Source organism: Triturus cristatus, chromosome 1_2 (genome assembly GCF_964204655.1).
Source record: "Triturus cristatus chromosome 1_2, aTriCri1.1, whole genome shotgun sequence".
Lineage (NCBI taxonomy): Eukaryota > Metazoa > Chordata > Amphibia > Caudata > Salamandridae > Triturus > Triturus cristatus.
Genome location: NC_140580.1, coordinates 262,723,212 through 262,736,730, shown reverse-complemented (window position 1 = coordinate 262,736,730; position 13,519 = coordinate 262,723,212). Strand labels below are relative to the sequence as shown.

The 13,519-nt window shown below is 45.3% G+C and overlaps 1 protein-coding gene across 1 annotated transcript in view; it reads left to right on the top strand.

Annotated features, from left to right (window-relative positions):
* Positions 1 to 13,519, top strand: part of VPS26A (VPS26 retromer complex component A) — a 363,728-nt gene that overhangs the window by 193,198 nt on the left and 157,011 nt on the right. Inside the window, exon 5 of the mRNA XM_085603584.1 lies at positions 449 to 613. Coding sequence (XP_085459710.1) covers positions 449 to 613 — 165 coding nt within the window. The remainder of the gene's footprint in view (positions 1 to 448; positions 614 to 13,519) is intronic.

Sequence of the window (13,519 nt, the reverse complement as noted above, 5' to 3'; positions counted from 1 at the left end):
AGTGACATTGGTAAAAAGGAATAGATGTGGACAACAATTGATTATATTTAATTTAAAATAATTTTGTTGTATGATTGTGCACTTTATACAAGGCTATTAACCTAGCATTGCTGCTATCCACTTTTATTTGGTTTATTAGGTCGATGTATACATTTTATGTTTTTTTTGATTGATAATAGAGAACTTAGCAATGGTAGAACTCGTCATATCATTGTTGCACGTTTTTATGCTTTAACCTGGCCTGTGATTGGTTTGCATTTTATTGTACTTTCCCAATACCATTGACATATTGTAAGCGAACTTTCATGACTTTATGTCGAAATAATGTAATTGAACTGAACGGAATTAATGATACTTATAGCATATCAAAAGAATCTCTACACATTTGCAGTTTGCTAAAGTAAAACATGATTTGCTAATTTTAACAAGCTTCTTTATCCATTTGTAGGTATTTTCTTAAAGTAACAATTGTAAGACGACTTACAGATTTGGTAAAAGAATATGATCTTATTGTTCACCAGCTTGCCACATATCCAGATGTTAACAACTCTATCAAAATGGAAGTTGGCATTGAGGACTGTCTACACATAGAATTTGAATATAATAAATCAAAGTAAGTGTTGTGTTTGTATTTTATAAAGCTCATAGCCAAATAACAAAAGTGTATAGGAAATTAGTTCAGTAATACAGGTGTTGCTATTTGGTGAGGTGAACATGTGTGAGAGTGGCCATGAGCAGTCTGAGAACTGAGTAGAACCTTTTCCATTTTCAGTAGCCCGCTTGGGTTTCTTTGTTGCTTCTTTGTACAACACTTAAACCAACAAAAGATTGCCTCAACTCTCTTGAGGGAGAGTGAAATACACATAAAAGACACGCAGTTGAAAGCTAAAGAGGAAGAGGAGCCTTGTGAATAAAGTGATCGCAAACCAGACAGACTGCTAGTACGTTGTGACTTGGTGGTCTTATGTATGTGACTACAGATAGGATAGGCATGAGGGGCACAGAACGGGTATTGGGGAGGATGGGGAGCAAGAAGCAAGTGAGGTCAGGAAGACACCGGAAAGGGAATAAGGTAAAGGTCATGGAGAAGAGGAGAAAAGGGCAACTGTGAATGTTATCGAGCACGCTTGCACCTGGGAGTCAGTAGACGGCCAACCCCTAGTCACAGTATCTATGACAAACCTATCATGTAACATCTTCTAAAAAGATTTGTTTACCGGTGTGCCCAGAAAAGAGCAGGAAGGGGGCCCCGCATTACCCCTTGATGTTCAGGATTCTAGGAGAACTGTGGTTCTCCTCATTTCCCCTGCTGCACAGGTTTTTTTAGGAAACCGATTTCTTGAATGGCAATGTGGTGCTGAAGAGGATATAGTTAAGAAGTTATTGAATGAAGTCGGGAAAGACCGCATTAGGCCAAGTAGCATGGAGGATGTTCTTTACAGTTCCTGCATCTTCCACCATTACACTATACATAACATCTCTTTTCTTCACGAGTACAGGTTTTGTGTCCTGAAAGGTAGGTCAGCAAAGGATGCCCCTACACCATACTGTTATGTAACAACAAGGAAATATGATTCGAATAACTTTTTCTTTGTGATCCTTCAGTTATTCAGCCATTTAGATGTTTTCCACATCAGTAAAATATAAGAAAGTAATCACCCCCTGAATGATTCTATATCACAAATGCAAAAGTTAAATTAGACACAGTATCACAAGTTTATTATTAGTATGGAACACTGAAAGAGAATTAAGTGGGATCAGTCATCGGGGCACTCATTCACTATTTGGAAAGAATCATGTTCTGATTCGCTGACAGACCCTTTGAAATGTAATCGAATTATTGAAGGATGGGAAATTATACTAGTGCAGTTAAGGATCAGCATTCCACTTGCTGTTTCTGCCCCATGAATATTTGGGTTTGGTCTAATGTTATGATGAGAGGTTCCTTTGTGACGGCAACGAGCAGAGGTGAAGGTTGACACCCCAGGTCAGTTAGTTCCCTCCGTAACAGCAATATTTTATGTCAGTTCACTGTTTTTTAAAGTTTTTCCTGTTGGTTTAACATAGCAAGAATTAATGTTCTCATGTTGGAGCCAAGGACAGGTTTTTGTTTTTTTCCCCCAACACTTGTTCCAGGAAACCCATTCAGTTCTTGTAGAGGCTTTCTGTGCATCATAGTATCATATGGGTTTCAATCTCCAGCTACCCACTGCTAGCCGACCTTTGTCCCTGTCTGTTCTTAATTTTTTGAAAAGCTTCATTCAATTTTTCCACTGTTGGTGGCAAACAAGAAAAAAACGAGATTAGCCACTTTGTGCATGTACCCCTCCAAGCAGAGATATAAAATAGTATGCACTTGTAAACACTGCACTGAGACACACATCAGGGCAACATCAATACCAACGGTGAATTTAGACAAACTAAAAATCCCATCAGAGTGCCCCTATACAAACCAAACATGTTTTTGTCAATGTGAAGTGATTTCTCACATTCGACCCGCCCCCCTGTCAACATTATACAATCATTTTAGCTGCTTCACTCTGAGCATCAGACAGAAGATAACAACCCAAGGAAGTGGGTAGCATAAGCAAAACAAATGTGTCCATATTTTTGTTAAAGAATTTCAAGTCTGCTAATCATTGCTTGGTGGTTGGTGTATTTCACGTACCCACAATACACAGATATTATTCTTTTGGCCTGTAACAATGCCAGGGAGGCATATTTTCTTCTGTTGGCTGGTACTTTCTTTGCCCACCCCAATAAGGCAACAAGTGGCGGCGTCACCAATATAACACCTATTATCGTGCTAAGCAGTTAGAAATGTTTTGACTAAAACATGATGCTCGGGCAATGTCAAGCTTGATGGACAAAATCTGCTCCCAGCCTCCCATATCTGCGCATTTGTCATCTTCTCTGAACCACAGCTTGTGTACTAGTGTTGGTGTATGCTACACCTGATGTAAATATTTAAAGTGCACCCAATGGTGTCCACTAATCCATGATACACATCTAATTTATGCACAGCAGAATAGGCACTGCTTCTCACTGATTACACATTTTATGTTTCTTTCCCAGGTTCTCAGAGGGGAAGATGAAGCAGGCCCACTTCCCTTGTTGGCTTCTCTGTATAGCACTGAAATACACTTTTCCCGCCCCTTGTGCAAGGTGTTAAGAGATATTTCTGATTTGTTCCAATTTATTTGAATGCCAGCCACACAACTACATTTCAAAATCTCCCTGATGAGTTGTGTGATATTTTTGATAGGATGTTTTACATAAAGCAAAATGTCATCCTCATATAGCGAAACAAAGGTTTTATAGCCTTCCATACGTATTTTCCTGTTTGCATGACATTCCCTGAGGACACAAGCCAGGGGCTTCATAACTATAGTGAACAGCAGGGGTGATGGAGGAAACCCCTGCCTTGTGCCACTGGCGATAAGGAACGACTTTGCCTGTTGGTTATTCACCCTAATGCTAGCAGTTGGTTCATCATGCTGCAACCTGATCCACTCCATAGTTCCTTGCTTACCCCTAGGCATTCTAGTGCTATAAACATGTACCTCCATGCTACTGAGTCAAATACTTTTTCAGCTTCTTAAAATATGGCCACTACAGTCAGGTCTGGTTCAGTCTGGGGCATCAGTCTGAATAGCAGTATTATATTGTGCATTGTTAAAGTTAGAAAGAGACCTCCATGCCCTATAGTACTGCTGAAATAACTAATTCATAAGGAATGTATTTGTCAGTCAGTATGCTTATTCATTCTTGTTATGGTATAACCCCCTACCTATGTCTTGTTATATAGTAGAAATATGGTTTGGAATGCTAGAACACATTACTTTACATAATTAGATTACAACATCATATCTTACAATTAGATAACATGAGCAGGCACAATGTAAAGTATGGTCAAATTATTGTATTCTGTTTTGTTTTGTCCAGCCATTATTTCAAGAGTATAGTGTCCAGGAGTCTAAAGCCAACCAGTGTTTTGCCCCTTAGTGGCATTCAGTCCTGGAGCTTTTTCAAGGATGTAAGATGAGGCATAACCAGGCATTTAAAAAGAAAAAATGTTTACAAAGGAGGATATGCTGGCTTATTTTAAATAGAGAGGATTGTAGGACTTTACAATACATTTCTTTTCAAAGCAGCCTTTGCTATTCACACTTTTACCAAACATGGTAAGTATTTTTATATTTTATATAACTTAATTTATATTTTTTGGGTGGAGGTGCCCCCCAAACTCACCCTCTCTGTGCACATGACCTATAGCTAGCTTATGCACTGAAATGATTTTTTTTTTGTTTGTTTAATTAAAACCATAACAATTTCCCTTACTGTTTGTAGCAGCTATGATAAAACGAATAAAGCAAATTTTAAAATCGTTCAACTGTCAGATATCACACCAATAAATATATCGCAGATTTAAAATCAACTGTTAACCATAAATACGTTCTAAGGTTCAATGAAATAATGCCTGTACTCTTCTTTTTTAGGTCTCGCCAAGCGTTGCAGCGCATGCGCCGCTCGCTCGGCGAGATATATTGTGAATGAGGAGTTTCAGAAGGGGGCTTGAAGCCCCGTCCCTCATTTCCATTGGCTGGCATCACCTTATATGCTAAACGGTGGCCTGCCATTGGAAATGAGGGTTTTTGGTTGACGCCCTTTGGCCTCCGATCCAGACTGGGTCGCCTGCTTTGCTGCTGTCGCAAAACACGTTCTTATCTTTATGGGGCCATGTGTTTCTAATTAGAAACACATGGCCCCATAAAGACAAGAGATCGATGCTTGTTCTCTCTGCCGCTGTGGTCACTGGCTGAGGCCCTCTTTGTCAGGGACAGCCCGCGGACCCCCGCCAACCAGCCTCAACAGTCCCGGAGACAGTCACCGCCGTGAGTAATCAGGCCGTAGATCTCTTTGCTGGTCGCCTGTGTGGCGATATATATCGCAGTTTCCTGGGGGCTTGTCTCCAGCCGCTGTGTACTATGGAATTTGGGGCCCCCCTACTCACTATCGGTCTCTATGGGCTTAAGGTGCCGGCTAGTTTGGGTCCACGCCCACAATTTCAGTGGCCGCCATCCAGGCAGATGGCCGCGTCGCTCTTATTACCCATTTTGCCACCCAGTGCTCTCTATGTATTTATGCTGTACCCGGCCACCCCGCCCACCAATGGCGATTCACCGAGGCCACTGTCGTCGAAGACGGTTCACCCTCTGAGGTCCGCAGAACTCCGTAGGCAGCCTCAGCTTCTTTATTGCAGCTGGTCTCGCTGCTGCGCAGGCCTCCCCCTGCTGCACCCGACAAAGGGGTTGTTGTCATCGGGTGCACCGCACAGACACCTTTCTCAGAGAGCGCCCCTGGCAACGCCTCCTCGCCCGCCGATGTCAGGACACTTGAAGGGCCGATGATGTCCGTGCCTCGAAGCTCTCCTTTTCTCCGACACAGCCGCCAGGCTCCATGTCCGCACCACCATCTTGGGTCGCTGGAATCGCTCCCGGCTTCGTCACCCACAGACACTACTCACAAGGGTATTAGTCTTCTTTTTCGCCCTTCCGCTGCAGCTGCTATACACTGGGGACATCGGGCCTCCTTCTTGGTCAATTAAGGGGATCACAAAGGCAGGATTAGGACCAGAATTAGTTTGGGGCTGATGGAGCTGCCCAACGGTGCTGTTACCCGGCCATGCCGCTGGCCATGCCCCACGCTTTTGATGCTCACATTAATGGAAACTGGAAACTGCAAGAATGGAGGTTCCAGCACATGAATGCCTGACCTGAAGTAGCTTGTAAATATAGGGCAAAGGCAGCACATCACTACTGGAGCCTGAGCGTCACTGTGTGTCTGTTCTATGGAACTGTATCTTTGTATAACCATGCCGTTGTGTGTGTGTGGCTGGCCCTTACACTGCAGTGTAGATCAGGTCTGTTTCTCCTCTGCAGTGAGCATGTGTCCAGAACAAAATGCAGCAATGGACCATAGCAGCTGGTCCGTGCAGGGGTACATTGCAGAAAGTGGTAGTTAAGAGTGTCCGTGTCATTATATATTGCTGTGGGGCTTGCGGGGCGAGAGTTTAAGCTATTAGTATTGTAAATGCCAATGCCTTTTGTTTCTGTTTTAAAAACCAAAACATAAATAAAAGGTATTGTCATTTACAATGCCAATAGCTCAAACGTGCGTGAATGCGAGACCTATTGCATTGCAAATGCTTGTTCTACATGGTTTGCAGGAGTGATTCAGCAATTAACAGACGACAAGAGTTAATCACTTCAGTACCGGCAACAAGTAGTTATGATTGAGAATAGTGGTCTCTACGTCCAAGATGATCCGGTCCACTTGCTCCCTGATTGCGTTATCTTCCTCAGGATGGTTGTTCAAAAGATCAATTGTTGCTGGCATAAGACTTTCTGTAGTTGGAAACCTCTTGCTGCTGTATTGACTTCGTAGCCTATTCATGTATACGCAGGAACGTAACCAGTTTACAGTTCATCTGAGGGTCAGATGGATCAAGCCCTTTGATAATAGCCGCCCGGCATGATCATATTCCGCTGTCTTTTCTTATTAAAGTGACTCCTGCTGGATGAAGTTTCTTGCAGATGCATATTAGGTGGAAAAGATCTTCTTTTGGACTTCCCCTTAGGCGACACATTTTTACTTCAATATTTTTCCACTTAGGGGCGTCTGCCAGTGAAGGATTTTTTCCAAAACGCAAAGCCATAAGTTGTGTTTTTTAGGTGGACCGGAAATGCCAAATCTAAGTAAGCTGCTGGTTTGAGAACCTTGTAATTGTTGAGAACTGTCCAGGCATGGGACCTCGGGCTCAAAATACTTTTGTCACGCAGGAGCGAATGAAATTTTGCAACTTTATTAATTGTGGACTTAAATGTTACATAAGATACATTTTTGTTCTAAAGTACAAGTAGAATAAAGTGTATTATGCAAATAGCGCATATGTGATACGTTAGGACTTTACTTTAGCTCTAACCACAAAGCCTCGTTTAGTGTACAGTCCACCGAATTTTGCTTTATACGGTACCACACTTTAATTGACGGGTATAACCTGCCAACTGTCTTTTTCATTAAACCAAATTCCAATCGCAATTGAGTGGGGGACGCATCTTTTCCTTGGAGGGCAACGCTGACATAGGTTAAAGTTGGCAGTGTTTTCACCGTTATTAAAGTGATCAGTTGTTTGAGTGAGGACCCTTCCAATTTCACTGCCAGTGTCTTATAGGCAAAGATTAATGCACTTGCCAGTTGAGCTATGTAGTTTTTCTGTTCTCACTGGTTTAATTTATTGCCAAGTTAGAATTCCAAGTATTTGTAGCTTGACACTTTCTTTAAGGCTTTGCCTTCGAGACAGATGTTATACGGACGGGCTGGCTGGTTACTAATTAGCATTGTTATTGTTTTTGCTATATAAATTTCTAGCTCGTTTACTGTTAGGAATTCTACGAGACTCGTTATTAGCCTCCTGAGACCAGTCTTGGTCAAACTGAGTAGGACTATGTCGTTGGCGTAGGTGAGGTGAGAAAGGGATAAGAATCCCAGATGCGGGTAATGAGAGTTGATTGTGCTAAGTTTATCCAAAAGATCAGCTAAAAAAGAGTTAAATAAATGGGGAGCCAGCACCCAACCCTGCTTCAGACCCTTATTTGTGTTCCATTTTCTTGAGACTCTTGATTTACCTCTGAGTTTTACTCTAACCCATGTATACGTGTAAAATAGCAATAAACTTTAAAAAATTCTTTCTGGTCTGTTCCATGATAGATAGAATGTTGGAGATTGTACCTATCCCTTTTTTAAAGCCCGTCTGGTTTTTGGGGATCAGATTTAGATCTTTGAACCAGTCAACCAAGTCTTCCAGGATCAAGGAGGCTAGGTATTTAGCTTCGACGTTTAGCAATGCAATCAGTCTATAATTCGATGGATTTGATCTGTCACTCCCTTTATGAATTGGTGTCAGAATTGAGCCTTGCCAGCTGTCTGGGATTTGGTTTAACAGTTCAACTTCGGCAAAAAGAGTCTCTAGCTGGGAGCACCAAAAAACTGGGTTGTGTTTAAAAACTGCCTGGGGGACACCGTTGGGGCCAGGAGCACCATCCCTTTTTTAAAATGTATTCTTTACAACAGTTTTTATGTCAATTGCCAAATACAATGCAGAGCTCTGTAACCCAGAGACATACTGCCACATGTCACACAAGAAGTATTGCGTTGACTTTTAGCATATACATTATGCAAAAGCTGAAATAATAAAGAAACAAGCCCCCCCCCCCCCCGCACTGTCTTTGCATCACACAAATAATAACACAAACTCGCCCGCACATAAAGAACATTATCCGCAGGACCCTATAGGTACGGAACCACAGCTCCTGCCCAACTTAACCCTCAATTGCCACATCCCCCACGACAGGGGGCTCTAGGTCCAAACCCCGATATGTCGCCCACCTCTTCCAGATCTTAAAATGCTTCAACGGGCACCCTCGTGCTTGAAAAATAGGAACCTCCGAACCCATATTGAAATCCAAACCATATTTTCAAACCGAGAGCAAAGGTGGAGCCCCAGCCTTCCACTTACAAGCAATGTCCCGTTTAGCCAGCGTAAAGCCCAGTAGCATCAGATTGCGCTTATAAATATTTCCCCCCACCCCCTCCATTATATGTAACAGCACCAATTTTGGGAATTAAGGGAGCTCCCACCCCAAGACCTCCACAAGGCAGGCCAAAACCCCTCGCTAGAACCTTTCGAGCACCGCGCACTGCCAAATTGTGCGAAACAGGGTACCATCCGCAGAGCCGCACCGTGGACACACCGGGGTCTCTATCAAGCCCGCCCTCCACAGCCTGATGTGAGTATATTATACACAGTGAAGATAATTAAATTGAATCAACCGAAGGCGCATGGCTAGCGCGGCTTCTCGAGGGGACGCCAGCGCTTCCGTCCAGTCCTCCTCATTCATGGGACCAAGGTCATCCTCCCACCTCTCCCTAAGTTTATCTAATGTAGGGGGAAATTTGTCACCAGGGTTTGATATATCTTTGAGATTTTATGGTCTTGTAAGTCACCCATAAATATTATTATTTTTTTTTTTTTAATTTTCAAAACCTTTATTGACAAATACACTTTTGCATCAGATCAGAGCAGCATACACAGCAAGTTTGTGCACAATATCATGAACATAATAAAAAGATAAACAGAAAAAATAAAGCATTGTTCCGTACATCTCCGCTTTGGCACCATAAGCAACGCATAGCTAAAGGAGGTGGAAATAACACTGTAGGGGAAGAAGCAGGCACGGCAGAAGGGGTGAGACTGGGACACAGAGGAAAGCAGTTACAGACCAACGCCGGCGACTGCCGCGGTCGAAGTGCCGGCGGGGAGCGCGGGAGAGGCAGCACGGCTCAGGTGTGGGTGGGAATGGAGATATGTTACTAGGGGACCCCATATGTCAAGTGGGCGGGATCTAGCAGGCATACGATCCCAGAATTCTGATAGCAAGGTCTGCCATCTAGAAGCATCTTCAAGCCAATGAGCAAACACATAAACAATTTAGCTTCAACAGGACTGAACTTGGGAAGAGACTCCAACTCCGCAACGCTGGGAAGAATGGCATGTCTCAACTGCAAGTATTTGAAAAATTGTGTTTTCGGGATCTGATACTCATGCTGGAGATCCTGGAAAGATTTTAAAACAGCGCCACGCATAACGTCCCCTAAGGTAGATATCCCAATGTTATCCCTTGCTCGGAAACTCCTGAAACCCGCAAGTTGTGGCAATCTACCATTGGACCAGAGGGGAGTCTCCCTCGTCAGCCTGCCCCACCACCCCATCCTACAAAGGGCCTGCCTCCACACCTGGATAACTACCCTTGTGGCGGACGACAGAGTCTTGCGGATAGAAGCAGAGTATAAAACTGTGTGTAAGGAATAGGAACCCATCTGGCACTGCTCCACTGTATATGCAGGATCAGAGCGATCCCCATACCACCATTCGTTCAGTATCAGGAGTTACGAGGCCACATAGTAGGACTGGACGTCCGAGGTGGCCAGCCCACCACAGTATGTGGACTGAAAACACGTCCGTAGCGCTACCCTGGGTGATCTTCCTGCCCAAAGAAACTGTCCCATAACCGAATTAACCTGGCGGAACCAAGAAGGCCCAACAGGGAATGCATAATTCTGTAGCTGGTAAAGCAAACGCGGCAACAAGACAATTTTAAAAATGGCCTACCAACCTGGAAGAGAAAGGGGCATATGAGACCAAGTTCTCAAATCATCACGCATCCGCGCCCACACCAATGCAACATTATGGTCCCAGGACTCCCCTGATGAATCTGATAGAAAACCCCCCAGATATTTCATACCGACCACAGTAACCTGCACCTCAGAGGCCCAGGTACCCAATTCCACTTGACGCCCCAATGTCCACAGCACAGACTTACTTGTGTTCATGAATAGACCGGAAGTCTCCCCGAATATTTCCATAATACGCAGCAATCTGGGGCCTGCCCTATTGATGTCGGTCAAAAAGAAAAGAACATCGTCCGCGTAGAGCTCGATACGGTCCGATAGTCCCTTTGCCCATTCGAAGCCCGCCACTTGTGTGTCAATCCGCACCCAAGCCGCCAAGGGCTCCATCGCAAGGGCGAACAGAAATGGCGACAGCAGGCATCCCTGACGGGTGCCCCGCCCATTAGGAAAAGTGAAGGAGGCAGCCCCCGCAACCCGGACCGACGCCGTAATATGTGAGTAAAGAAGTTTTAAATAGGCCAAGAAGCGTGGGCCCAAATTCAAAGTATCCAAAAGCGCAAAGAGATACGTCCAACTAAGGGAATCAAAAGCCCTATCCAGATCTGCCAACAGAATAGCCGCTGGCACATCCAGTCTCTGAATTGTGTCTATGGCAATATGCACCCGCCGAATATTGTGCCTTGTCGCCTGTTGAGGCATGAAGCCCGCTTGGTCCGGAATGACCAGCGAGGCAATATGGGAGCGAAGGAGAGTAGCCAAGGCCTTGGCCAAAATCTTAGGACCTTAATATTTAGCAGCGAAATGGGGCGGTATGAAGAGTGTTGGTCCGGGGGACGGCCCGGCTTTTGGAACACGACCACCTTGGCGTGTCTCCAGTCCCGCGGAAGGCTCCCGCGTCTCCTCCACCCCCTGAAGGAGATGGGGGTCCCAGTTTTGAAAAATATCTCTTAAAGAACTCGCAGGGTAATCCGCTGGGCCCTGGGGCCTTCCCAGAGTTAAGTTCCCCTAATGCCGTACCCAGTTCCTTCACGGTGAGTGGGAGATCCAATTCTGCCCGGGCCTCATCGGAGAGAGACCGAAGCGGAAGATCCAAAATAAATCGGCAGACCATGTCCTCTGACGGGGACTCCCGTGGGGCATACGAATCAGCATAGTAATGCGCGAAGCTCTCCAATATAATTGCGGGATCACCCAATGCCCTCCTTTCCGGCCCCAAAAGCCCAGGGAGAACCAGGGAACTTGCAGCCCTCTGACACAGACGATGGAGCAATTTACTGGACTTATCGCCCCATTGATAGATCCTACTACGGGACGCCAGCCATGCAAATCCAGCAATAAATCCGTGTGAGTTTGTCTCGCCACTAGCAACTGTCGACGCGCCAGGGCCCCCCATCCTCCCTACCTGCGCGTTCCAGTTCCAACATGTGGGCCTCCGAGTGCACCAAGGACTCCTTCTCAAACCGCTGTGCCGCCGAGCAATAAGATATGTCGACTCCCCGAATAGTAGACTTCATCGCTTCCCACAGCGGTGCAGCTGTCGCCACCAAGCCCACATTAAGATCCAGATATTGTTCAATGGCTTGTCCCAAATGATCCCTATACTGGTCATCTTGCAGATGCCAGGGGGATAGACGCCAACGAAAAGGTGGCCTCGCAGGGCCGAACCGTAGCATGAGCGCAACCGGGGACTGGTCCGACATACCCCTGGGAAGGATCTCCGCATCAGTCACTCTCCCAGCCACTGCAGCCAGTACAAAGACATAGTCCTACTGTGAGAACGATTCATGCACAGCAGAGAAATATGTATAACCCTGCTCCTCCGCATGCTGCCATCGCCAGGAGTCCACTCAGCCCAGACCCGACACCAAGGAGGATAATTTAGTTGTTGTGCCAGCAGCTGGCGTTCCCCCCCCCCCTACGTCGCCATCTATCCCGAGCCACATCCATCACATCATTCCAGTCACCACCCACAGCTGTCACTCCATCCGGAACATCCGCCCACAAAGTCATAATGCGTTCAGCCAATGTCCAAGACGGGGGACGGGGGCATAGACACTAAGCACCATCTCTTTTGCTTATTAAGTTTTTTATAGCCTTTGCTGTATAAGGAGAATTGTTTGAGCCGGCAACCTTTAAGACTCAATCGTAGCATTAAGGTAGATGAATTGGTCGATAGCGCCTTGTTTTTGTTTTTGTGAAAGGCTTGGAAGGACCTGGTTGGTCAGTGCCTGTTCATGAGTGTGGTGCAGTGTCTTACATTTCAGAGCTATATATAGTCGGCCCATTCTTGTTCCTGAACATTTGATGATAGGATGTTCTTAGGCCGGTTCAGCTGATTTATTGTTAGCCAAAATGTATTCGAGTTATGTTGTCTCGCGTTGTATATTAACTTTACCAAGAAAGAGTCCAAACTTGCTCTTTTGTTCTCCCATAGCTTCTTTTTGTAGCGTTTTCTCTGTTCCCAAAATGTTTCCTATGAGGCGTCGGTGCTATTGTTTTTTTGTAATTTCTTATCTGTTCTTTTTAGATCCCTTTTTAGGTCTCGCCTGGCGTAGGCTGCGCGCATGCGCAGTCTCGCTGGCGAGATTTAGTGTTAACAGGGTATTTTCTGTAAGGGGCTTTAACCCCGCCCCTCTGTTCCATTAGCTGGCGTCACCGTTTATGCTAAACGGTGGCCAGCCATTGGAACAGAGGTGTCGATGACGTTTTTGCTTGGCTTTTCGAGCCGTCCTATTTGGCTAGGCCGTCCAAGTGGGACGGCAGAAAAAGGCAAACGTCATGGCGTGCGCGTCATGGTGAGCGCTTGTTCATTATTCTGCAGCTCCGATTTTACTGACAAGGGTGTAACCAGAGGAATTACTGGAAAATCGAACAAAAACACCCCTACAGCAGCCTTACTGTCTGCGGCTGCCTCAGAAGGTTGATATGAAGCAGCCTACATATAAATCCCCCACCGTCTCTACTGAAAGAATTAGACAATATAGGAAAGAATTAGCCTGCCTGCGTAAAGCAAGTCAGGAAGCAAGGCGTGCCTGTTGAGCCATGCTCGAGCAAAAGACACTAGTCTCTCTGCCACACGCATGCTCAGTGCTGAAACACTACTCTTTAGAACATGTGCGCGCAGTGACGTAGTGTCTCCTCTTCTGAGCCAGTGGAGTATGATCCACAAAATGTCTTCTTCCTATGCTGGGTATGAGGAGTGACCTGTGCGACTGGGGGTCTGAAGTCTCTTATTAACCGCTACTTTGCTACAGCGCAGTCACTAATC